Here is a 27,153-nt window from a genome sequence, read left to right as displayed (position 1 = left end):
CCAGTGCCCTACATTATATCATAACACACAGCATGTGCGCTTAGTCGTCCAGTCATCACACGCTGCCATGCGCACAAAGACAAGATATAGTGAAATGAAAGGCTAAGCACCAAAATTACTTGAAGTTAATTGGGTTTAATCTACTGCGTCCAGTATTGAGTCACTGTCCACACTTTACACGCATTACTGGGTTAAATTCCCATATTGGATTTGATACAGTGGATTATTTTATTTTTTCGCTTTTTAATCATGTCAGCACTGAGCTAACCCAGAGTCAGTACACACACACACACGCACACGCACACGCACACGCACACACTGCACCATAGACGGTGTTGCACATCGAAAATAGCAGATAGCTCACAACGTGTCCATCCATGAGGCATTGTGGACTTGTAACTCTGTTTCTGAACAGCTGTTGTGAGTTTCGGCCGATCAGAACGGCAGCTGCTGGTCACCGGCCGCCGCCTACAGTTAACCCTTTACTTGCTGGTTGTTTTCAAGGCTTAAGGCCTATTCATAGTCTGGATTTTCGGTGGTAAGGTGACCACCGCTCCGGTGGTGAGCTGACCACCGGAGCTGAAATAACGTTGAGCGGTGGTAAGTAAAAACAGAGCGAAGGGCTGGAGCGGTGGCGGTGGTTTGCTCTTCACCACGGCGCGTGACGTCATGTTGTAGTTCGGTGGTCACCTAACCACCGAAAATCCAGACTATGTATGAGCCTTTAGAACACGGTGTTTTAATACTTGATTTGGAATTGGATGAAAAGAATATGATATTTTACCGCCAAATAATCGACTATTCAAGTCTAATTATGGTATTTGAGTCGACAGGGGTGCGTTCAGGACCTGGCCCCAACCCGGCCGCGGCCTCCGGCGCTGGAAAAAACGAACACGCCCGTTCAGTTTTTCTCGATTTAACTGGTTTCTCGATTTAACTGTAACATATACAGACAGGGGCAATGACTTGTGTCATTTTGTGTGTGTGTGTGTTAGTGTTGTCGAAAATATCGATATATCGATAAATATCGATTCTGACATTTTTAAACGGTTCGATATGACTTTTCCATAGTATCGATACTATCGATACTGTCCCGCTCCGTGCTCTCCTTGGTTGAGACCATGTTCCGCAGCTCACACAGAGTACAGCCCCCTCCAAACTGAGCCTTGAGGGAGGGGAGGAGCCGTCACCGTCAGTCCTGAGTCCAGCGCACAGCGCAGCTGCAGCAGCACTCTCAAGCCCACCACACACTCAATGAACCTATCGCACACCGGCTGCGTCCGACGCGCGCTGGCGCGCGGTCACGCCTCGCCTGCCGCGCCGATGCACCGCTGTTCTATTTTCCAGGCGTTGCCGCGCGGCCTCCACCCGGCTATCCGTGGGCGTGGCAATGGAATATAGTCAACAAAACTCGCCAGCCGCGTGGTAGCGCGCCGCGTCCTGTTGGTGTTGCCGTGCGGCTATGGCGCGCGGCAATACTGTGCCGCGGCGGTACGCGCGGCGGTCGCAGACGGTGTGTGTCGGGCTACAGACAGTACTACACTGTGTCGTTCTCTCTGTGACAAGTTCTGTCGCCACGCTGTGTTAACTTCTTTAACGCTCGTATTTCTTTATGTAAGATAAAGAATCCGATGTACACGGTGAGCTAAAGAGGACAGTTGCAAAAGCCTGCATACAATAATCCTACTTGTTGCTGTCATAGCGATAAGCTAACTAGCTAAAGCTATCAACAGTCAACACAATATAGCTACTAGCTAGCAAGCTAACGTTGCAATCGGTTGCTGTGTGTGTGTGTGTGTAATAAAAATAATAATAGTTTGAGTAGGCTGGCCTTAGACAGGATGCATTGAATAATATCTGAATAGATTATCAAACTTTTTTTATTTTGATTTATTTTTCATAATTATAAATGATAAAGATTATAAATAAGGAATAGAAACCAAGATGATGTTGTTGACTGGTCAGAAAGAAATTAAATGCTGTTGTGCTTCACAACTTTACTTTTATGTGTAGGCCTATACTGGTTTATAATCCATAGTTATTTATAATAATAATAATAATAATAATAATAATAATAGGCCTAATAATAATAAAAATAATATAAATGTAAAAAAAATATGAAAGTGCATAAGACTGCACAGCTTTTATTTGTAATAAATGTTAAACCCTGCCGTGGTTGTGTAGCCTGGTTAATAAAACAGACCGAATCAGCCGTTGGCAAAAAAAAATTGCCTACCGGCGGATTTCGGTCTGGAGAGGCTCAATTGTACGCCCATTTTCTACACACGAAAACGTGTGCGCCCAATAGGGACACGGTATGCAATATGGGCGGGCTTTGGTACAGTGACGTTCAATGATTGAGACCTTTGACTGACAGTAGCTCTGACCAATTGCGTCAAAGAGAAAATGTTTCCCTGGAAATGAAATCCAAGCTGAGCCTCCCCAGACTAATATCCCGCGGATCCGTGCGATATTAGTCTAGTTTATTAACCAGGCTAGTGGTTGTGTGGTATCGAAAATGGTATCGAAATATCAATACTTTTCCAAATATCGTATCGAAGTTGAAAATCCAGTATCGTGACAACACTAGTGTGTGTGTGTGGTAACGTTTGGAGCCACCCATGCTCTCCCTCACGGCGGGGCTCCACTGGGCGCGTTGCGTCTCCGTCGCGTGCGTCAAAAAACAAACCGGGGCAATTTTAACGCCAGGGCTCCACCAGACGCGTTGCGTCTCCGTCACGTCCTGCTCGCGTCATGACAACGTCAACGTCACGCTAGAGGTGCTCCACCGCGGGCTTTTGAAAACTGCGCGTCAGCAACATTATGGATAATGTATTGTAGGTACGTGTGTGCGTCAAAAAACGAACCGGGGCCATTTTTGAGTCACCGAACGCAGCACAACGCAACGCAACGCAACGCAACGCAACGCAACGCAACGCAACGCGGGCAGTGGAGCCACCCTCCATTGATTAAAGGGAACATTCCCGACGCTGACGTGACGCAGACGCGCCCGGTGGAGCCCTGGCGTTCATCTTTCCCAGAGAGATTGGCTATTCAAGCCATCCAGGATCCTGGTCAATCATGGCCATAAAACCTTTGATTCTGTAAAAAAATAAAAATAAAAGCTAAACAAACTAAGGGTATTTATTAAATGTAGTACATCATAATTAAATATTTATAATATTTTTTTCACAGAATTAAAGGATTTATGGTTTTACCGCTATGCCCTATATAATAGAGCCCTGGGGGACAACGTGAAACTACGGTGGGTTCATATGGTTAATGAAATAATTTGGTTGCTGATCTAGCAGCAGCTTTATGTATTTATGTGTGGGTTTGTGGAAGAGGAGATGGTGGAGAATTGCAGAGGTCATTGATCACATGGGTGATTGTATCATTAAACAATAAATAGGCAACGTTTCCCTTAGGGACTTCTCCAATTGAATCACGAAAGCCTGTGGCAAAACCTCTGGCTGAAGAACCGCTACATAGGGAGGAATAGCACACAACAGAACACGATCTTATAGACATAGTAGGCTCATAGAAATACTTCTGCACGCACGCACACACACACACACACACACACACACACACACACACACACACACACACACACAATATTGTGTGTCAGTATGCACACCAAAATACTGTCATCCTTGTAAGTGAAAGAATGGCTGAATGAGATAATGTAAAGAACTGAATTCTTTCTTTCTTTCTTTCTTTCTTTCTTTCTTTCTTTCTTTCTTTCTTTCTTTCTTTCTCTCTTTGGAACACGTCATTTAGCCAAGCGTATCATTGTTGGACAGGTTGCCTGTTGGGAACACTGACATATCACGCAGCATCGTTCTGGAAACAAAAGACCATCTGATAAATGTGCTTTTCTCTCATCAATGTTCCCGTTGAGCAGTCTTTTGTGTTCAGCGTTCTTGGCAGCTCTCTGACTGAGTGACAATATCCCACCGTTTCTAGTTAAATAACTAACATACTGAGACTTGATGTTATCCTACATCAGTATCAAATCAAATCAAATCAATTTTATTTGTATAGCACATTTTAAAAACGACTCTCATCGTACCAAAGTGCTTCACAGGTCAAAGAAAACAATACGATACAGTGCAATACAATACATCAGTACAATAAAATATAAAAGAATATAAAAGAATGCATAGTTATGGTGCAGTAGACAAGAGAGACAAGAGAGCAGTTAAAAGGCAGTACGGAAAACGTATCCTATATGTATAAAGTGCAAGAGTATTAGGGGGGCTGGAAGGCTTGAGAGTAGAGGAACGTTTTGTGCCTAGACTTAAAACTCTCAGTGGAGGGGGCAGATCTGACAGCGAGTGGGATGCTGTTCCAAAGTATAGGGGCTGCGACAGCAAAGGCTTGGTCACCCCTGAGCCTCTTCCTTGTCGCTGGGACTTTTAGGAGTCGTCTGTCTGCTAGTATGTGTGACATAGATCAACATTTTTAGTAGCAATTCTTGTTATTTTCTTCAGTGTTGTGGGGATTCTGGGGAAACAAAATGGCGCCTCGCTTCATTAATGCATCTCTATCCTTCATGAAAATGCGAGTTTCTCTCCCTGCTCGTGTAAACAAGTTTCTCCTATTTTTGTCTAGTATTTATTGGTTCCTTTATCTCCATCTGTCTGATGAAACAACTGAGCGTTTTTATACTCGTACGTGTTTTCCATTTAGTGAGAAACACATTCATTCTTTCCTCCTTTCACTTTCAATGTAATGACTGCACATTGTGTCTGGAAGCACTCGCTATTGTGTTTAGTCAACAATTGTGCTTGGTTTGTCAGCACAATCTGTTTGCAGCAATATTAAATATTGATGCAGATATAGTTTTACTCCGCAAGTTAGTTACTCGAGAAGTCTCTCAGAATGTTGACTCAGAATGTTGACTAGTCAATATAATCTATTGACTAGTATTCATGCGTAGCCAGTATATATATATATATATATATATATATATATATATATATATATATATATATATATATATAGTCCTACCTTTTATAGGAGTCTGTCCACTTTCCAATACACTTTAAAAGCACATCCAGGCCCCTAAATGTTACACAGAGGAGGTCTGTCTCTATCTCCTCTGTACACAGTCTGAGTACTGGCTGTTTATTTGAGGATTAACCATAGATCCAGCACTGATGAATCCAACAAAAGCATCTCGTACGCCCGCACGCGCGCGCACACGCACACACGCACGCACACACACACACACACACACACACACACACACACACACACACACACACACACACACACACACACACACACACACAGTTAGACAGATGGCTTTGTGACCTCGCAAGACCAGCTGTGTAAGGTTACAGGTCATCGTTTTTGGAGTTGCATGCACACACACACACACACACACACACACACACACACACACACACACACACACACACACTTGCACATTGTTTCATTTCCTTCCTATTGCTTTTCTCCAGAGGGTTGGGTTTATATGAAATGTCAGTTTAATGGAAATTGGAACATTTCCTCATATTGCTGCGAGAGGGGAATGTTTCCGTGAGATGACACAGTTAGGGGGGCATTTGCTGTTATATCCACCCCAGGCAAAGCAGGACATTACTTTTATTGTGGTCAATTCAGAGAGGCGAGCAAAATCTAAATCCCCAGGTGTTCGAATGATGTAAAGATGGGTCTGAACGGTTGAAATCGCGCAGATAACAGAGTTTACAAACAGATTGAAGTGCTGGTGGCGTCACCAGACCGAGACTCATTTGCAGGCTATTAGCTTTGCGTGTCACATGCACTATTATGGCACTGGCCGCTGCCAGTAAATGCAGGACATGTTAGAGCATTCCCAGCGTGTGTTTGTGTGCCGAATACACATTTTGGATATTAGGAAGAGTAAAGACACTCTGGAACGAAAGACTGTGAGGAGGAGTTACGAGAATGTCACTAGACTGATGCTGTCTCTCTGTCTGTCTCTGTCTCAACACACACCGTCGGCGTCCGACGCGCGTTCACGCCTCTCTGTCTCTCTCTCTCTCTCTCTCTCACTCACTCACTCACTTTCCCTCGCGCGTTCCTTTCATCTTTCTGGTCCACTAAACCCTCTCAGCTGCATGTCCTGCACTTTGCTCTCCTTTTGACAGGATCTGCTGAGGAGGCAGAGTCGCTCTGCTCATCCTTTTGCCCCTTCTTGGCTTGTCCTTTCTACTCCAGAAACTATCATAGAAACTATAGTGTTTTTACCTCTAACACGGATGTTCCCATTCCTTGATTCTGATTTGCCGAGACCCATTGTGAAATACTCAGCTAAGAGGGTTGGAAACATATGATTGCCTGGTCCCTGCTAGCCATCATTCACATTGACCTTGATTTGTCCGCAAGTGTACACATGCACGTGCACACGCACGCACATGCACACGCACACACACCTGTAAACAAACAGTAGCAAGCAGTATGTTTCCTCCTTGACATTGGAGGCTGATGGTTCAGGACCAGAATAGGCTCCAGTGAGGTGATACGTCACAGAGGACAAGGTCCTAGGGTTGTTTCTATCGTCTCTATATAATGGGGAGAGGGTCGAACCTGATTAATCCTGTCCTCTTTCTGCTTCTCTGTAGTCACAGAACTTCTGTTTGTCTTCCTCATGATGTAGTTAATAGAAATTATCATTACCCGTTTATGCCCTATTGATCTGCTACTGAACCTGAGCTTGGCCAGACGGCGCCTACCAGGAGGACTGGAGGCCTAATCGCTTTCATCTGCAACTATAAATAACTGGGACCTCCACATGTAACAGCAGACATGGGGTCCACAGCTAATTCAATAATGTCAGCATCTGAAAGAACAGTGCGTCTGTGATCACCTATTTGTGTGTGTGTGTGTGTGTGTGTGTGTGTGTGTGTGTGTGTGTGTGTTGGGGTACATCCCTTGTTTCATTTGGCTCGGCCGTCGATATGAGGCCGTCATTAATAATATGATGATACATTTGACCCCTCCAATGTGGACAAGTGGCCTATGTTGACGAGTGTCAGTGGCGAGCGTGTCAACATCAGCATCATTATAATTCCAACAAGGTTTTCTCAAAAGAACAAAGCTGATATCCTCCCCACCTCTTTCTATACAACACATTGTTTCTATACGATGATGACACCCCCTCCGCATTTTTCTACACTCACCGTTCTTCTCCGCTGTAGTTTCTCTACGCTCGCTTTCACTTTCCATATCTGGCTGTGTGGGGAAGGATTGGCGATGGAGCCACGGCGATGGAGCTGATAGATGAAGGTGAACTGTGTTCTCTCAGTGCTGCCCTGCAACAGGAGACTGCAGAGGACACAGTGCCTGCCATCCATCCTGCTAGCCACCCACATGTACATAACCCCAAACTATCACAATGCGCTCCATATTAGGAGCTTACAAGGACTCTACTTGGACTCATTGTAGCCTACAGCTCAGTTCTGCCACGCACTGATGCTGGCCCTCAATTAAATAGGTTTAAAGCTATACAATCCGGGATTTATTTTCATGAATTGAACCCTGCAATGAATGTGGGTGCCCTATTCAGCGAAGTGAAACTTGAACTCTTGGCTAGTGATCATTAGGCAATACAAGTAGAATTATTTATGAATCCCATACATGAAGGGTCATATCAAGACCAGACCAAACATATGGCTCCAGCGTCATTAACAGTGGTAGAAAAACCCTGGTCCAATCTTTCTTCAAATCTCTGAAGAAACAAACACGGGAACTAAAGTGAGACACGGGAAATACAAACTCACTCAACAGACCGGTGAATTTGCCCCAGTGGTCCCATTCTCCACCAATGTTCCTGGTTGTGTAATGTCCATGGAGGAGACAGATGATAATGAGGCTGCTGCTCTTGGCTCGGCTGTTATCAGCTGATGGAACTATACTGCACCAGTCCATAGTTACAGTATTGTTCATGTGCAAGAGGGGAAGAGGTTTCTTCTTGAACTGATTTAAATCATCACCATCATCCTCATCAAAAAAGAGTCAGAACAATGCTGGTATTTGCGACATACACACATATGTTTCTTTTTGAGGGGCGCTAACCGCTCCTATATACAGGTTTAATGTTTGTTTTTAGTTCAATGTTTGTTTTAAAAACGCCATTGACAATGAAGGGGAAATTCACGCCATCTTGTCCTATAACAAACATTAAATGCCATTAACAATAAAGATAATGTAATGTTTGTGTTGGCACCGTTTGTTTTACATCACCATTACATCACATAATCAACATGAGTTAGACTTTAATATATTAGCGCCCCTCACTTTCTGAAACCATATGCCTGTTATCGAATAAACAGGTTGTTCAATACTGCCGTCTCACTGATATAGTGAGGAGTTTGTTAATCTGTTTAGCATGGTGTCCAACTGTCCATCCAATCGCCCTTTCATTCAAACCTGAAAATGTCCCTCCTCTCAAACAGAAGCTACCAAGACTTGAACCTTTTATCTATCTAACACTCGGAGACGGTGGCGTTCCACTCAGGCTGTGTGAGAGCAGATGCTTCACCCTGCTAATGGCACTGCCTCTCCTCCTCACATCTTCAGCATCTTTCAGCTGCTCTACTGGGCTCATTTAAAAGGGCCTGAGGCACAGGATGCTTCATTTCTCCATCGGCGATGCTCCCTGCATCTTCCTGCTGATTATTCTCCTACGGGCTTTGTACAATAATCCAAAATGTTCATCCACAAACCATGCTATTTTGTCAATTCAATTTGAGTGTTTGAATATGTGACTGTATTGGTTGTTGGTACAGAGGACCTGCATGTCTTCCTGCTGATTATTGTCCTACAGGCTTTGTACAATAATCCAAAATGTTCATCCACAAACCATGCTATTTTGTCAATTCAAATTTAAAGCGCAAATAACATGCATTTTAAAACTGCTTTTAATATTTAATAATCATATGGTCTATGTCCCTCAAAGTTATTTCTAATGGTTTGAGCCTCAATCACCACTCTGATATAACCAGGCCTTGTCATTTCTTTCTGGACTTTGAAAGCCGTTTTAGCTGCAGTACCACAATGTCCTGAGGTGGTGGGGGTGCTGATATGCAGATTATTTAATATTTGAGTCATTATAATACTGATGCTAGATAAAACCAATCTTGTTTCCATTCCATGCCAGCTTGGAAAATCAACAATGGTGGACATTGTAAACAAAGTGGAAATGCAAATTTGGAACTGAAGACTGAAGAAGAGGAGGAATTATACAAAGTAGGGTGACATTGATGACATCACGATGAGGCCAAAATCAGCCGAGCTGTTCCTGAGAGCAATTTCCATTAAAAGACCCATATGACATGAAGGCCTGATTGTTCAAAATTGGTTATTTGTGGGGATAGAAAACACACATGGGAGCCCCAAAAACACAAAAGAAATAGAAAAAGTTGAATTTTATGTTATAGGTCCTTTAAGTCAAATTGTCAATACAAAACTGTTACTGTGGATGACACCGTGATTAAAATTACACTTGTTTACAACAGGGTCCACCATTTTCAATTAATTAGAACATTTAGATACGTAGGAAATTGCAGCCGTCTGTAGGTGCTCTTTGAGAGTGGTTTTGAAGGAGTCAAGGGATTCACATGTCTTAATGGCTGTTGTAGGGCATTCCACATTTTAGTGGCATAGGAGCGAAATTAATTGAATCCCTTGTTTTAGCTGAATCTGGGTTTGCTAGTGGTTTGTTGAGCTATCACTAAACACGGGTGAAATTCACCCAAACACCTGCCTGTAGAAGGGATGTGGGCAGGGAAACGAACTTAGTTTCTTAGTATGGGGGAAGATATAGAACCCAGCGAACATAAGGGAACATCATTTTGATATGTTCCCGTCATTATTCTTACATCTATGAGTGGGTATTAGATTTTCCCAAACGTATTCTTCTTTACTTTCTGCCTGATTATCAATCTGCTGCCAGTGGCCTTATGGCTGCATATACTGTAGACACTTTCCACGTGGCGGCATCTGATACAGTCCATGGGTGAGGTGACTATGATCTTTGAGGATTTTAATGATGGCATTTATCAGCCCTGCAGTAATGTGCGTGCGTGCCTGTGTGTGTTGGGGACGGGGGGTAGTGTATTATTCATAGACTAAAGAAATATGGTTTAATGGGATTACTGTACAACCAGGCTTACACTCAGGTGGCTGCTCAGTGGCGTTCGCCTCCCATATTAGTTGTGGTAGTGATGTTTTAAGAGGGGAGAGGCGTTTTTCACCAACAGTGTATTCACCACCTTGGCTCTCCGTGGGAGCTAAGCAGTGTGATGGATTGGGCATGAGGAGTTGTCCGCTGGTTTAATGGCAGGTCCGCGGCAGCCTGAGGAGATGGTTTTAATCATATTTGCCTCCTCATTACCCTCCCGTCTGCTGCCTGAGTGCTGCGCTGGGATATCAATGGTTCTGTAGCCAGAAGGCCCCACCCCGTCACAGGAACGACACACTGCCGAAATAGGCTACTGTATGGTTGTGCTTTGTTGTGAGTCAGATAGAATTCAGCGCAAATACAAATAGACCTGATGACGTATTTGAATCCCGGCATCCGTTTCTGGACTCTTACAGGATTGTATTTGTGGCAGTGCAGATGAACCTCCTTCCTTCTCAACACTAGATAGGGAGAAGGTCGAGTTGGGTAAATCGTCAAGCAAATCATCGTGACGGCCCTATAGTCAGTTGGCTTTTATCTCCATGGAGACCTGTTGGCTGTTGGGAACCTTGCTGTGTGTGACGACCATCACTCATTCAGCACTGACTCATCCAGCCTCTTTCACCCGCTACAACTCAGCAAACACAGCTCACATCAGCTTAAATTTAGGTGGGGAAAGGTAGATTTGCACTGTCAACAGTGCTGTTGATCAAAATGACTAAAGCTGGTAGGATTTTAGAAGATCAAATAGGACTCAAATCTCTTAAACACTTCCAGTGCACGTCCGGTGTGTTGCACTGTGTTTGTTTTCTATTCCTCTGTGCTTTTTATTTGTTCACAATCTATCATGCTTTTGTCATCTGTCTCTGTCAACTTTGACTGTTCCCATTTCAATCACTGGATTGATTATTGTCTATTGTTTTCGTTTTTTTTGTTTATTTGCATATTGCTCTAAGAGCATTAGTGTTAGCGGTCTCTCATTCCCGCCCCAGCAGCATCGAAGTGAAACCGGCTTAATATGAATAGTAGTTGCAGTCTGTCTCTTTGCAGTCTGTCTCTTTCATCCACAGTTATTTATTAGGTTTCTGTCAGGTTTCCAGTTCCCCTTATACACTCTGTTTTGTTAAACTTTTTATGCAGTGCCTCATCCTCCTGGGTTCCTTGACTTTTCTTTTTTTTAAGACTCTGCTTGTTGCCATGAGCAACTAATTAATTACAATTCCAGCAACCTCGTTAATTACAATGTTGTAATGGCTTTCAGCTATTATTGAAGTGACTTTCAACAATGCCATTTTAGTTTACTCAACTGCCATTTGCCTAAAAGCTTTGCCTCTCTATAGTTTTTGCACAAGCTGGCACAGTTTAATTTGAGCTTGTGATAACAGGTTTAACACAGTGAATACGATTAATTCCCATAAGACTCTATAACAACAAATATCTTTGTGCTTTTTTTTGAGGGAGCAGGGATTGGCGCGTCTGCAAATTTCATTATGTGTGACCTGAACATTATGTGTTCAGGTCATGATGCTGTTTGTTAATATTTAATAAAGCCTCTGAGGATGGGGATGAAGCCATAAAACGATGCGCCAGCCGTCTATCAGAGGACCATTATGGTTTCTTTCTCTATTTTCTCTATGCCTTGTTCATTTCATTCTTTATCAGTGGTCTGATTAATAAATTTTCTTCTTATATCTGCCTCCCTGTCTCTTGTTCTCTCTCTCACTTGTACGCCCGCATGTGCACGCACGCACGCACGCACGCACGCACGCACGCACGCACGCACGCACGCACGCACGCACGCACGCACGCACGCACGCACGCACGCACACACACACACACACACACACACACACACACACACACACACACACACACACACACACACACACACACACACACACACACACACACACACACACACACACACACTTTCTCATTTTCTGTAGATGAGCTGTCTGTCTTTTTGTTTGCCAGTCAGTCATTCAGTCAATCTGTCTGTCTGTCTGTCTGTCTGGCAACAGGTTTTTGTCAAGGATAAGAGCAATGAGCTGTGTCCTGCTGTGACAGGTGTTGGTTCTGTAGAGTGGTGGGTGGGTGGGTGGGGGTCCTTTCTCTCCCTTCCGATTGGTGGGATGGCTGCAATGACTGATGGGGAGCCACTCTAATTGAAGGTCACATCCTACTGTCACAGGAGGAGGATAAATAATCTTAACTGTTTCTCACTGCTAGCTGTAGGGTTAGTGGAGGGAGAGACAGACAGACAGACAGAGGCATGGAGTGTGTGTGTGTGTGTGTGTGTGTGTGTGTGTGTGTGTGTGTGTGTCACTTCTTGTTTCTTAACTGTGATGCATGTCATGACAGTTCATCAATTCATGTGAAGCTAATTAAAGCCAATGAAAGTATAGGTGCGTAATATGTGTGAGCTTGGACAGCCCAGATTATCTGGAGGATGAAGGACAGGAGTCTGTCTCATCTCCAAAGCCTCCAGAGGCTCACATGAGACTTTCCATCTGGTGCTGGAGACAGAGCTCTGGACCCAGAGGATGAGATGGAGTCTGCACAGGTGATGTAAGCCCCCACACGGGGCAGAGTGCCCACGGCCAGACAATTCCACTGCCCAGCCTCTAATATCCGATCAGGGACCATATGCTGAGGATGCCAAACATCCACAGCAATTCCCTGTTTCTCAGGGAATAGAAAACTCATATAGGCTGACTCTGGTTATCATTTTGCAAATAGAATTAATTATAGAACTCCCATGTGACTGATATTGGTATTGACTGTGTGGGCTTTGGGAGAGAATAAAGGTCATACTTTTTGGCGTTCAGCTAACTGGATGAAGAGATATTTATACACAGTACAGTATATAGTTTATACTGTGTGTACTGTATGCATACTGTATATGCAAGTGCAGCTGTAGTGTTTTGGGCCAGGCCTTGATAACAGTTGGTTAATGGTTTATGTGCCGCACAAGACCGATGTGGCACTTTCTGTTTTCATTTTGCTGCTGTAGTGCAGTAATTAATCCAGCTGAACCCTTTGTGCTCACAAAATAAATGCTTTCCATTTTCATTAATAGACAAGTCATTAGTACTTAATGAGAAAGAAGGCAGCTCTCTCTGGTTTCTCCCAATGCACTAGTGGATGAGTGTTCGCTACACACAGCCTAGCACGGGCTAATTAAAACCTGAATGTGGTCTATGCCGTGCAGTCATACATTTAAAGTAATACCTAATGAATAATTTATTTATTTTTTTCCCCACTGAAATAAAATTAAAATAAGACATATACATTGTGTTTGTTCTGCTAAAAGACAGATTTATTTAGAGGTTTATGAAATAAGGTTATATTAATTGATGATTTCAATTATTTATTAGCAATAATAACCCCTTGCATGTCATTTCCGAGGGGGTCCTAAACACAATGATACAAATTAATGTACTGTATAGCCATATAACAACATTAGACAATAAAACAGAAACAACTACAACAACCAAATCAACCTAACAAATAGCAAATATGACAAAACAATTAAACCAACAAGAGAGATGTGGCAAGGATGGATCAGCATTATCAATGTCATAAATGTCATGATAGTGTACCGTATATTTAGAGCAATGATAAATGATGTTAACTGTTAAATTATAAATATATTGTTATTCATTCATTATAAATTCTTGAGTAGTACAGTAGGACTTATAACGGAAAATACTTCAAGTCATACATATCATTGCAGCTTGTGGCAAGCCAGAATTTAAAAATGAAAAAATATATATATGTTAATGAAAAGAACAGAAGCAACACATAATTATATGAGTGTGTGCGTGTGTGCGTGCGCATGTGTGTGCGTGCGTGCGTGCAAATGAACGAGCCTTTCGCTAACATTGTGCAGGAGCTGTCCTCTGTAACCTTGCAGCAGCTACAGTATACACATACTTACATTAAAGATAAAAAACAATGAATCAAGGACGTGGCAAGAATTGCCAATTTATCTGTCTACGGTTCTGGTCTCTAGCTAGCAGTGAACTTTCATCAGCACTGTAATTTGGAGCTCGCTAGCCAAGGTGGCATTTTTCTGTTTGTGCCAATCACCTTCTGTCAGAGCTAGAATAACAGTGCTACTGACCTTTCCTTTTGGATATGCGGTGAAAAAAGCAACAGCCATCTCCGAGTTCCATGACCCAACATAGCAGGTTCACCGTAGCTTGTTACCTGCCCTAACAAGCGTGCCGACTCTGCAAAGCAAATGGCAGAGAGAGCACAAGGAAATACAAGCTACATCTGTCTTCATAAGCTAGGCACTTCTACAAAAGCCTATGTGAGCAAGAAGGGGAAAACGGCCTTGATAAGGAATGGAGATGTACTTCAGCACAGTTGAGAAACCATGACTAAAGCCGAAGCATTGTAGCTAATCATACTCTCCAGTAATACAAATGCTTATCAAAGCAGTACTATTTAGATTTATTTAGATATTTTCGGCAGGGATTTACTTCCTCAGGGAGACTTATTAAAGCTCTTTGTGTGAGAACACTATAATAAGCTCCTGCAATAGACAGTTCCTCCATCATTGGTTAGACTCACCTCGGATGATCTGTCACACTACAGTCATTTACAGCAGGGGTTCTCAACCCGTCGGTTGAGACCCCCCACATTATTTTGGTGGGTCCCCAAATTATTTTCAACATTTTTTTTTTGTTTTTTTTAACTCTTTCAGTGCCACCTGGTGGTCACCAGTTGAGTGCCAATTCTCCCATTATAAAGAAAGAAATAATTTGTAATTATATTATGCATGTAATGTGCATGTCATCACCTGTACACCAGATTAGAGGAATTCTCAAAATATGGATGAAAATTTAAATAAAATAAAATAAGAATAAAAAAATAATATATATATATTCTTAAAGGTTTTATGACATTCATTTTAATTTATTTTTATTTTTCGTTTTTCTTTTAGGTTTTATGACCTCAATTACACCCCAAAATCCTGAACTTTGAACATTCAGTGGATTTTCTGTGGTCTGGAGTTTTCTTTGGGGTTTGGAAGCCTTTTGAGCTACAATGAAAACAGGCAAGACAGTGAAAACAGTGACATCTGCTGGCAAATCCCATTGACATATATGGGATTTGCAGGCTCTTGCCGGCAAATCAGAGCACCTGTTTGAGCCAGAAAACCCCAGACCACAGAAGGTCTACTGAATGTTAAAAGTTCAGGTTTTTTGGGTGCAATTGAGCTTAGAAAACCTAAAGAAAATAAGAACAATTCCAAAACCTTTTTTTTTATGTCACAATCCCTTTAAGGGAGAGACGTCTTGACGCCCGTCAATCAGACGTCTTGACGTTTTTGGCTACTAAACAGTTTGAAAAATGGAAACGAAGAGTTTACATGGTACACATAGTACATGCATACACCTCCCTAATGATTATATCTGGTTTCAGTATTTATTTATGGTGTTTTGTATGGTGTATTATTAAGGTTATTGTAGCAGTCAATTTATATTGGGGGTCAGGAGGGGGCGGGGCGGGGGTCCCGAGACATTGCCAAAGCATTTCCGGGGGTCCCCAGCCAAAAAGGTTGAGAACCCCTGATTTACACCCATCTATGTGGAGGGTCACCATATGCACCGTCCAGGGGTCACCATCAGTCAACCAGCTTTGGGAGTTCATAAATTTGACTGATGGGCTGTCAAAGACTATAAATGAGTGTGATTAAGAGAAGACAAGCTAAAGTGTAGGAATTAATCCTAATTACATTAGTGTCGATGTATGAATAGTAGTTCATCATCCAGAGACAGCCGTATTCATGCACCCCCTCGACCCCCCACACACAGACACACACACACACACACACACACGTACGCACGCACAGTTTTTTCCATGCATTAATTGGACACACATACGCAAATAATTTAATGTACCTTGCAGGCACTCTCACACACCCAGGTGTCACACATGAATGCACACACACTCAAACGATTATATGGCTTCCATTTGTCTTGAAGAAGTGGTGATTCGCTGGTGACGGTTTCACACCTCATGGTGACAGTAATAAAATCCAACCCAATTTCTATTCCCAGAGCAGGGAGGTCACAACTTCAAGAGGTCATTGCGACAGACTGTTCCCTCCGGAAGTTTACAGTGATTCAATCAAACCGTGATGGTTTGACTCACAATGAGGCGATAAGCAATAGTACACTTGGCTGCTCTGACTCTGCAGTTCACCAGCTGTGTTCCACCAATAACACCAGTTCACCAGCTGTGTTCCACCAATACCACCAGTTCACCAGCTGTGTTCCACCAATACCACCAGTTCACCAGCTGTGTTCCACCAATACCACCAGTTCACCAGCTGTGTTCCACCAATACCACCAGTTCACCAGCTGTGTTCCACCAATACCACCAGTTCACCAGCTGTGTTCCACCAATACCACCAGTTCACCAGCTGTGTTCCACCAATAACACCAGTTCACCAGCTGTGTTCCACCAATACCACCAGTTCACCAGCTGTGTTCCACCAATACCACCAGTTCACAGGGATTCAAGTTCTCCGTCGTGGTGACAGATTCCCGGCTTGAGGATTCCATATGGGTCATTTATGAGATCAGTGCAGATCCGAATGAGGGGTGGGGGTAGCCATGGCCGGGGACCGCATGTAATTCAGACAGGGCATTCAGACGTGCGGACGCATGTCAGACTGCGGTTATGGTTAGGTTAGGAGATGAGGTGGGTTGTCATTTGTTGGACCAATGACTAGTCTGAACAACGTACTGCACGTGTGAATGACCGTATAGTCGTCAAAACGCAGCATATACTTGCTAGTCAAACGATCTCTCCAAACTACGAAGCAACCATCCCCAGCCAAGTAATTTCCGTTGCTCAGAATGAATGTTGGCACAGTGCCGCCACGAGCCGCTGAATGTAACCCGACAGCGAAGTGTTAGCCTCCTCAGCTATACTTTGTTGCATGCCGGTGTCATGCGTAGTAAATAGCAGATCTGAAAGCTCACAGCGTGTCACAAAAGTGACATGTGTTGTGAGCTTGTATATAAGTAGCACAGACGCACTTTGAAGTTATGGAATTTGCTCCATATGGATCTTTGCTTGGCAGTGTCCAAAAGATGGAATCAGGAATAATGGAAGTCACTAGAGTTCTAAATCTAAAAGTTCTAAAGAGTTCTAAAAATAAAGTGGATTACACCACGTAACAGGTAGGATTTAATTTTTTGTTGACAGAAAAGGTTTGTTACTCTCACAAAGGTTGCCCATACAGGTGTGTTGTGCCAGTGCAAAAACGTGTTTCATTTGGTCCCAATTAAAGCCCATCTCCATTTATTCTTTACTGTCCTGTCAATGGTAGTCACGTCCGACCCTTCTTTCACTACAATTTACAATTCAGGCATTTAGCAGATGTTCTTAATCCAGAGTGATTTACAGTAAGCAAGAACCAAAAACATGGTAACACATCAAATACATAACAATAGTCATCATGAATCATACATATGCTTAAGAACCCAACAGTGGAATATCTATCTAATGAAACTATAAGTAGAGTGCCTGTAGGAGGTCGAGGCTAGGGCAAGTACTACGGCAAGTGCTATGGGCTAAGATGGAGTCTGAAGAGGTGGGTTTTCAGACTGCGGCTGAACATTGGGACTGCAGTTCTGATTGCAATGGGAAGTGCAATTCCATAGTTTTGGAGCCAGAAGGGAGAAGAGTTTGGGTTGTGTGGAGCGTTGTCCCGAGCGTTGTTTTTAGCGAAGGTACTTCCAGCTTTTGACAGCAAACCATTCCAAGAAACCTGGTAGGAAACCCATGAAATGCAGAAATCATTGCCTGATCTACAGAACTACAGTGCTGTCTTCCTCACATATTTATGTGAGCCAGCTTTCTATTCCTGACCTCTTCACTCCCATTCAGTTTTTGTTTCAGGATGCTGTCTTTTGTCTTGCCCTGTTGAATGGGGGAAATCTGCCATCCTCAAAAGACCACATATATGAGTATGTGGGCACTTGGGTGGGGTGCTGAAGTTGATATATTTTTTGCAGGATTGAGATGAGAATCCCTGTTTTTGTGCAATGTCCCATGTTTGCCCTCCTTGTAAATCACTACCAGGGACTGTCGTATCTCCTGCATTTTATTTACTGCTTGCTGGACAACAGCTTTGCAGCTCCTAACTCTGTCTCTCTTTCCCTCTCTCTCTCTCTCTCTCTCTCTCTCTCTCTCTCTCTCTCTCTCTCTCTCTCTCCCCAGATAACACAGTATCATCACAAAAAGGTAAGATACAATACACAATCAAGCATGCACCGGAGTCTAATCCTCCCTGCCAACCCCATGTGTGTTTCAGCTGTGTGTGTGTGTGTGTGTGTGTGTGTGTGTGTGTGCGTGCGTGCGTGTACATGTGGTTTTGATTGATATCTTAAATCGAGTCAGCGTTGGTGTTACGGAACAATCTTTTTGATTGCAATGTCACGCAGTCACACATACTGAAGCCTAGAGATGGAATGAATCCCGCAATTGGGTGATTATAGGCAGTCTGCATTCATCTTTTGTTTTCTGTAGACTATGCTCACACCAATCAGTCCTTCTGTTTGTTTGTTAATGCGAGGTTGGAGGAGTTTGTTTTGCATATAGCAGGCCTTTGAGATGTTTACAGGGCTGTATGAGCAAGTTGTTTTGATCATGACAGCCTGACCGCAAACTCTGGGGTCTTGTACTGTTCCCTGTGGCAGTATGCAGGTGTAGGATGCACTGAGCCGCTTACAACCTCTTTAAAGGTGTAGTGAAATGACACTTTTAGATCATATCCGTGTGGACCTCACCAGGTCCACTCTTGCTCCCACCAGGCCCAGGACCTGTGCGTTGCACCAGAGTCCCAGCACCAGACACTTCATTCAGGAGTGGTTGGCAATGGATCCGCAGACTCCAGTAGTGTTATTGCAAAGTGTGAGCAGACTATTGGAGAATCCCCTGATGAGTTTTTATTTGTTAAACTCTCTTTGATACCCTGCTGCTTATCATACGAGAACATAATATTGAGGTTCCCAGTTCGATCCCAGGCTCCCCCAGAGCTAGTGTCGAGGTGTCCTTGAGCAAGACACTGAACCCCTAATTGCTCTGCATGGTTTTCCTCCGCCATCGTCGTATGACTGTGAATGTCTATGAATGTATGTCTAACCTATGTAAAGCGCTTAGGATAAAAGCGCTATATAAATGCACCATTTACCATTTCCCAATATGTAATTAATATAATATTGTAAATTGTAGCTCACACTCACACATACAGGAACACACAAAAGGCACGCGTGCGCGCATGCACGTGCACACACACACACACACACACACACACATGGATAAGCCGAGCATTGCACACACGTCATGGCGAGGCCCATATACGTGATGACTATGCAGCGTGCTGTGCTGTCAGACGGGGTCTATAAAGGTAAGTGATGTGGACTGCCTGCGTCTCTCTGGCTGATGAATGTGGACGGCGAGCAGAGGCTGGCGTGGCGTTCATCATCTCTCCAGAACTGCTCTCCCATTATGGTTCTGAAGGAGAGGGGGATAAATAAGACCATGCCACAGTCTGTGAATGCATGCACGTGCGCACACTCGTGTGTGTGTGTGTGTGTGCCTTTTGTGTGTTCCTGTATGTGTGTGTGTCTCTTCTGTAAAGGAGGAAAACGATATGGACATCCCGTTTTTGAGTGGTGCAACTACTCCAAGGAACAGCAATGTCCGTGTTCACCTATGTGTGTGCCTATGTATGTGTTGGTTCATGAGCACCAGTATGACTATGCCTACCGTACCAGTAGGGGCGCTGTTGTGCCAGAAACAGAGAGAGAGAGAGAGAGAGAGAGAGAGAGGAGAGGAGGAGGAGGGGGGGGGGGGGAGGCGAGTTGCACCACTCAGTTCAAACGGGTGTGATTTTTATACGGTGCTGGACCCAAAAATGATGAAATGAAGAAAAAGTGGAAAGTCTGCACACAATATAATTCATGCTCCCCGTCCTTTTTATTTCAACCTACAATGATAACGTTTCTCCCCTCCGGGCTTTCTCAAGTTCTTGAGGGCTTTTCTCAACTTCTCAAGAACTTGAGTGCGGACATTCCACTTTTTCTTCATTGAGTGTCTCTCTTCCTCATGCTTGTCAGATCTGTTCCTCATACGCTGTTAACCAATTCATGATGACCAGATACAGAGAAACACAACTTGACAAGCACTGTCCCGCATACGAACATACACGACACATGCACATGGGCGTGCACTCACTCACACACACACACACACACACACACACACACACACACACACACACACACACACACACACACACACACACACACACACACACACACACACACACAGAGAGAGAATCAGGATTCATACACCTTATACTCTGCTCAAGGCTGCATGTACCAATGGTGTTGGCACACCTTTAAAGTCAGCTATAACTCACTGTGTATAAATGAGCATAGCCATCCATCCTTCTCCATTGTTCACTGTGTGTGTGTGTGTGTGTGCGTGCGTGCGTGCGTGCGTGCGTGCGTGCGTGCGTGCGTGATGGTTTGTGTGCCTTGGCAATGTCAACTAGCCACACAATCGATCCTTCAAGTGCTCACTTGACAGTGGGAGGTTTCTGTAAAATGTCAAATGAATTCACGGGTGGAGTACAAGCACCGTCTTTGAGAGATTCTGCACATATTTAAGTACTCGAGTGGTTGAATAACCTTTGCCGTTTCTGTCAAGATGAATATTGGATCTCATTATAATCCAACATTGAAGTGGCTTTTTATTGCTGTTTTTGAAAAAAATATATATATATTTGTTATTGGAGAGACTCAGAGTCTCCCTAGGGAGGTCCACGAGGCACAGCCACTGGGCGGAGACCCCGGGGCAGAACTAGGCGCAGTTGGAAGAAACATATCGACTCACTGCAGGCCTTGGAATGTCTCGGGATCCCCCAGGAGGAAGTTACATGTACTAATGTATCTTTCATCAATTGGATGTGTTTCTACAGAACAATAATGTGCACAACAAATTACAATCTGGCTTTAGGAAAGGTCACAGCACAGAAACAGCACTTGCTTGTAAAGTAATGAATGATCTTAGGGTGTCTGCTGACAAGAAACATGTATCCGTTCTCTTACTTCTAGATCTAACGGCTGCATTTGACACGATTGATCATTCAATTTTAATACAGCGTCTGGAGCACTGGATAGGCCTGTATGGTACGGCCCTGTCCTGGTTTTCCTACAACCTATCAAACAGAAGTTACTTTGTCAATCTAGCCGAGTTTGACTCAGACAAACACGACATCAGTTCTGGTATTCCACAGGGCTCGATTCTTGGCCCTCTGCTTTTCTCCTTGTACATACTGCCATTGGGCGAACCCATTACCAATCACGGAGTCAATTTTCATTTCTATGCTGATGATACCCAACTATATCTTTCTGTGGCTCCAGATGATCCCTGTGCTTTAGACCCGCTGTTGACCTGTCTGTCTAGCATCAAATGTTGGATGAGTGAGAACTTTCTCAAGCTAAATGAGGAAGACAGAAGTTCTCATAATCGGTTCTAGTGAGCAGAAATAATAATAATAATAATAAGCAGACTTGGCAACCTGACTGTAGAATGTAACAGTACAGTAAATAACCTGGGGGTTATTATTGATTCTGAATTTAATTTTAATTCACACATTAATCATGTTACCAAGATTGCCTTTTTTCACAATAGAAATATTGCACGAATCAGAGCATCATTTGTCCTTGGACGATGCAAAAACGCTAATCCACGCCTTTGTTTTTTCTCGGCTTGATTACTGCAATGCTTTTTTCAGGACTGCCTAAGAAAACAACTGACAGATTACAACTTGTCCAAAATGCAGCAGCCAGAGTTTTAACTAGAACTAAGATGAGAGAATATATTACTCCAGTTTTGGCATCACTGCACTGGCTTCCGGTTGTTTTTAGGATTGATTTTAAAATTATTTTACTTGTCTATAAAGCTCTCAATGGTCTCGCACCTTCCTACCTACATGACTGCCTGCCTAAATATGCCCCCTAAGGTCTTCCACTGCTGGCCTGCTCGCCAAGGTTATAATAGTTTTGGTTTTTTCATTACTTGCGCAAGCAGAGCGCGCAAGTAATAATTTCGCCCAGTCTCTTTCACCGTGACAGCCAACCCGCCATTTGATGTGTATGCAAAAAAAAACATCAAATCTGTGCCTGTTTTGCTGGGACCAGATTACACAAATGACCATATTTCTTACGTCATCATTGAGAGCTAGTCATACGTATACTATATACAAAATCAGTAAAAATAAAATAGCAAATTGTGCCTGATCTGCTGGAACCAGAGTACATGTATATGTATGACTAGCTCTCAATGATGACGTAAGAAATATGGTCATTTGTGTAATCTGGTCCCAGCAAACCAGGCACAGATTTGCTGTTTTTCTTGCATAAGCATAAAATGGCGGGTTGGCTGTCACGGTTTTTGGCGCAAAGTAACCACAGTATACTGCTAATCAACTTACAACTACATACTCTATATAGTATATGTATATGTATACGTATGTCTTACATCATCATTTAGAGCTAGTCATACGTATACTATATACATAACCAGTAAAAATAAAATAGCAAATTGTGCCTGATCTGCTGGGACCAGAGTACGTGGTGTGTATTTGTATGACTAGCTCTCAATGATGACGTAAGAAATATGGTCATTTGTGTAATCTGATCCCAGCAAACCAGGCACAGATTTGCTGTTTTTCTTGCATACGCATAAAATGGCGGGTTGGCTGTCACGGTTTTTGGCGCAAAGTAACCACAGTATACCGCTAATCAACTTACAACTACATACTCTATATAGTATATGTATACGTATGTCTTACGTCATCATTGAGAGCTAGTCATACGTATACTATATACATAATCAGTCAAAATAAAATAGCAAATTGTGCCTGATCTGCTGGGACAATATAATATATTTTAATTCAGTTTATATACTTTTTTTTTCATCACATATCAAATTTATCAATGATTTATTTTTCTTTGAAAAACTAAAAAGGGATCTAGAATATATCTACATCGATAAAACTGTATTTCTTATATAGATAGAAACTTGAACCATACTTAATAATACTAGGTGTTTACATGCATAAAGTAGATAGGTAGCAAATAGTTACACCTAATAATTAGACATTTCAAACGTTCCTTCACAGAGATATTGAGATTCCACCGTTTACAGAATAATTATACTGTATAACATATTTTAATTCAGTTTATATACCTTTTCTTTCATCACATATCAATGATTTATTTTTCTTTAAAAAACTAAAAAGGGATCCAGAATATATCTACATCGATAAAACTGTATTTCTTATATAGATAGAAACTTGAACCATACTTAATAATACTAGGTGTTTATATGCATAAAGTAGGTAGGTAGCAAATAGTTACACCTAATGATTATACATTTCAAACGTTCCTTCACAGAGATACTGAGATTTAACAGTTTACAGCGGTCAAAAGTACTTGCACGCTCTGCTTGCGCACTAGTTGGCCATTTATGGCCTACTAGTGTGCAACTAGCAAGTATGCACTCGACAGAGTGCAGTTCTAGTTATAGTTTAGTTTTAGTTCGTTTTTACTTTTTTCTAATTCAGTTAGTTTTAGTTAGTTTTTAGAGCGGGTTTGCTAGTTTTTATTTAGTTTTTATTTTGGTGAAATTCTTAGTTTTAGTTTAGTTTTAGTTTAGTTATAGTTTTTTTTCGTACTTTGGTTAGGTAATTTGTTAGGTATAGGATTAAAAAGTAATTAAACCTAAAAAATATACCATTTAAAAATATTAACTCTAAAGGTTCAGAAACGTAACTTTGGTCCTTTATTTCTCCACTTTGATGATATAATTTGGTATTATGTTTTAAATCATTTTAATCGTTGATTGTTGTCAACGAGGTATAGTCTGTATAGATTGTAAGAATCGGGCATTCGTGGAATGAGCAACACAGCTAAACGTGTGGGTAGCGCCCCCAAAATTGCAAATGGTTGGTGTATCAACCCTTGCTTTGAGTTGCTTAGTGGATTGGATGATTGAACTCTCCCACAGTAATAGGGAAAAAACAACACTTGGTTCTGTTGGTCGCACGTACAGCACATACACTCGTACAGCACGCCCAAGCTGATCCCACAAGTGTTCAATTGGGTTGAGGTCTGGACTCACAGCCTTTCCATCCTCTCCACTCCTACATTTTGGAGGTACTCTGTGATCCTGGCTCTACGGGGCGAGCGATGTCATCCTGGAGGATGGCGTTAGGTCCTAGATTCTGAAGAAATGGGATCACCACTGGCTCCAGAATATCACTGCATTGATATTGCCTTTAATGATGACAAGTTCTGTCTTGCCCATGAGAGAGATACTGTTCCATACCAAACCAAGATGTTGTGGCAAGGGTGAATACCAACCACTTGCCATTTTGGCAAATGTTTTGGCAAATGTGTGCTACCCACACATTTAGCTGTGTTGCTCATTCCACAAATGCCTGATCCTTTTATAATAGGCCTATACCCTTCCGACGTGCTCCACATATTTTACGATCATCATTTTCCACAAGGCACTTCCTTGCGTCTCTCTCCAATATTGGACTGTCTCTTTCTTCCAACTTTTGCCATTTTGAGTGGTGCAACCACTCCTATAGACAGCTGTGTCCCTGGCTGTGTCCGAGCACGAAAATAGCGTTATAGCTTTTGTTCACCACCAAGTGTCACTGTTGCACAGCCTAACACACAGACACACACAGGCCAGGGAGGAGGGCTTACAGTACAGTACAGTACAGTACAGTACAGTACAGTACAGTACAGTACAGTACAGTACAGTACAGTACAGTACAGTACCACTCACTTAAGACGGGTCTGATTTTCCAAGAAACATGCAGTCAGTTTCAGGCAGTGCAGAATGTAAACAAGCAACGTAAAGTGTGGCTACATGCTGCCGTACGGTGCTGAAAACTTCTTGGAGAAATTAGGAAATTAATCGAATTAATTTAAAAGGTTTATATTATAAATTTCCGAAATGCATATAAATATTGATAAAAACTATAACTAAGGGTATTTTTTCTATAATTTCAGTTAGTTTTAGTTTTTTAGTTTGTGAACACACAATACAGTTTCAGTTTAGTTATCGTTTTCAATTTATTTTTAGTTTTTATTTAGTTTCAGTTAACTAAAATGGTTTTTTAATTCTAGTTTTCGTTTTTTAGTTCGTTCGTTTCGTTAGTTTTAGTTAACTATTATAACCTTGCTAAAAAAATGGCAACTAAAAAATACGGGGAAGCAGCTTTTTGCTTCTACGGGCCGTCAGTATGGAACAAGCTCGTCAGGCAGCCTCTGTAGACATTTTTAAAGCTCAGCTCAAGACCCACTTCTACAACATTGCTTTTAAGTGATCTTTTATTTTTTTGTTACTCATGTCCTCACTGTATTGCATTACTGCTTGTTTTTTAATGTCGTTGCCTTGCTTTTCTTTTATTCTCCATTGTTCTGTAAAGCACTTTGAGCTGCATTTCATGTCATGAAAGGTGCTATACAAATAAAGTTTTATTATTATTATAATGTTGCGACCCGACTACGGATAAGCGGTTGAAGATGGATGGATGGTCCTAAACGTGTTGCGTGCAAAACACTGGCCAATTGTTTTCTGTCTGTGTTCTGAAGGTTTTTAGCTGCAATCGACATGTTCTAGCTACAGGAGGCGCTGTTGAGGGGCTTTTCAGTGAAAGCATTTATTCTATTTGGAATCTTTTGCAGAACTATCTTTACCCAAACACGTTAATGTGCCTTTCACCTTAAATGTTTGGTGCAAAAGTATCACAAACGGTATGAAGCCTTTGCTACAGGATTAACTTTAGATTAACAGTAACTGCTCAGAAAGTTTGCTTTCTATTTACAGTTACAGTGCTCAGATCTGTACGAGTGCCCGCCTAGTGTGCGTAAATCCGGTAATTTCCACATACTGTATACAAACACAGAGACCGCTTTGCGTTTCTGTCACTGCGCTAAAGGGGAACGTCTACCAGAAAACTGGATGTTCTTTTGAAAGCTATTAACGTCTGTGATTGGCCAGTAGTGCTCCACAAAATGGGCATTGCGTTCGGAGCAAATTAACCAGCACATTCAATACACATTTTCTTAAATTCCCACAAATTACAATAAATTAAAGCGTTCAAATGACTTTCTTTTTTTCTATCTTTCTTTTTTCCTTCTTTCTTTCTTACATCTGATAACTCCCCAAACCATCCCCCATCAGTCACCTCAAAGACCACTATATTGACCCACTGCCCCTCCTAAATCCCCCAAAGCTATATGAAGTATATTTATGGCAGGAGAAACAGTCGCCAGTAGACGTTCCTCTAATTTAATTTTCAAAATGCCAGCGATAAATATATCAAATCGCTGAATCGGATCAGGGTTTCACATAGTCCCATCCGTCATGGCCCATCCCCCAGGGCCTGTGGGCGTACTTTAACCAGCCAAAAGCCATTGCTGGCACCATACACTGATAGAGGAGGGAGAGAGAGAGAGAGAGAGATAGAGAGAGAGAGAGAGATAGTATGAAGAAAGTGTAAGAGAGGTGGGAGGGAGTAGAGTAGAGAAGGTGGACTGGAGCGTAGAAAAGCAGATGGACAGGAGCGTAGAAAAGCAGATGGACACGAGGGAAAGAAATATGCAGGGAACAAAGAGGGGTGTGCATAACTTTGCATGCTTAAATGAACGTGTGGCAGCATAAATTACTAGTGTGTGAGAGCGGGTGCATGCGCTAAGGTCAATGCTAATTCTTTACCACACATCAGCCTGGCGACGGAACGCTGGTTAAGCACTGTGGCTGTCAATGGGCCAGCGTGATATTTGATTAGTCACAACACAAGTTAATTGATTGTGTTGCTCATGGCTATAAATGCTGTGGAAAGCCTCTTCAGT

At 42.5% G+C, this 27,153-nt stretch overlaps 1 protein-coding gene across 1 annotated transcript in view; it reads left to right on the top strand.

Moving 5' to 3' along the window:
* The window catches only part of LOC310862327 (cadherin-4-like), a 243,801-nt gene that overhangs the window by 75,850 nt on the left and 140,798 nt on the right, over window positions 1-27,153 (top strand). The window contains exon 3 of the mRNA XM_083770178.1: window positions 18,425-18,448. Within this exon, the coding sequence (XP_083626304.1) occupies window positions 18,425-18,448 (24 nt within the window). The remainder of the gene's footprint in view (window positions 1-18,424; window positions 18,449-27,153) is intronic.

Source organism: Protomyctophum parallelum (assembly GCF_964188405.1).
Source record: "Protomyctophum parallelum genome assembly, chromosome: 7".
Taxonomy (NCBI): Eukaryota; Metazoa; Chordata; class Actinopteri; order Myctophiformes; family Myctophidae; genus Protomyctophum; species Protomyctophum parallelum.
Note: the sequence above shows the minus strand (reverse complement) of the source record. Positions and strands in the feature narration are given on the sequence as shown.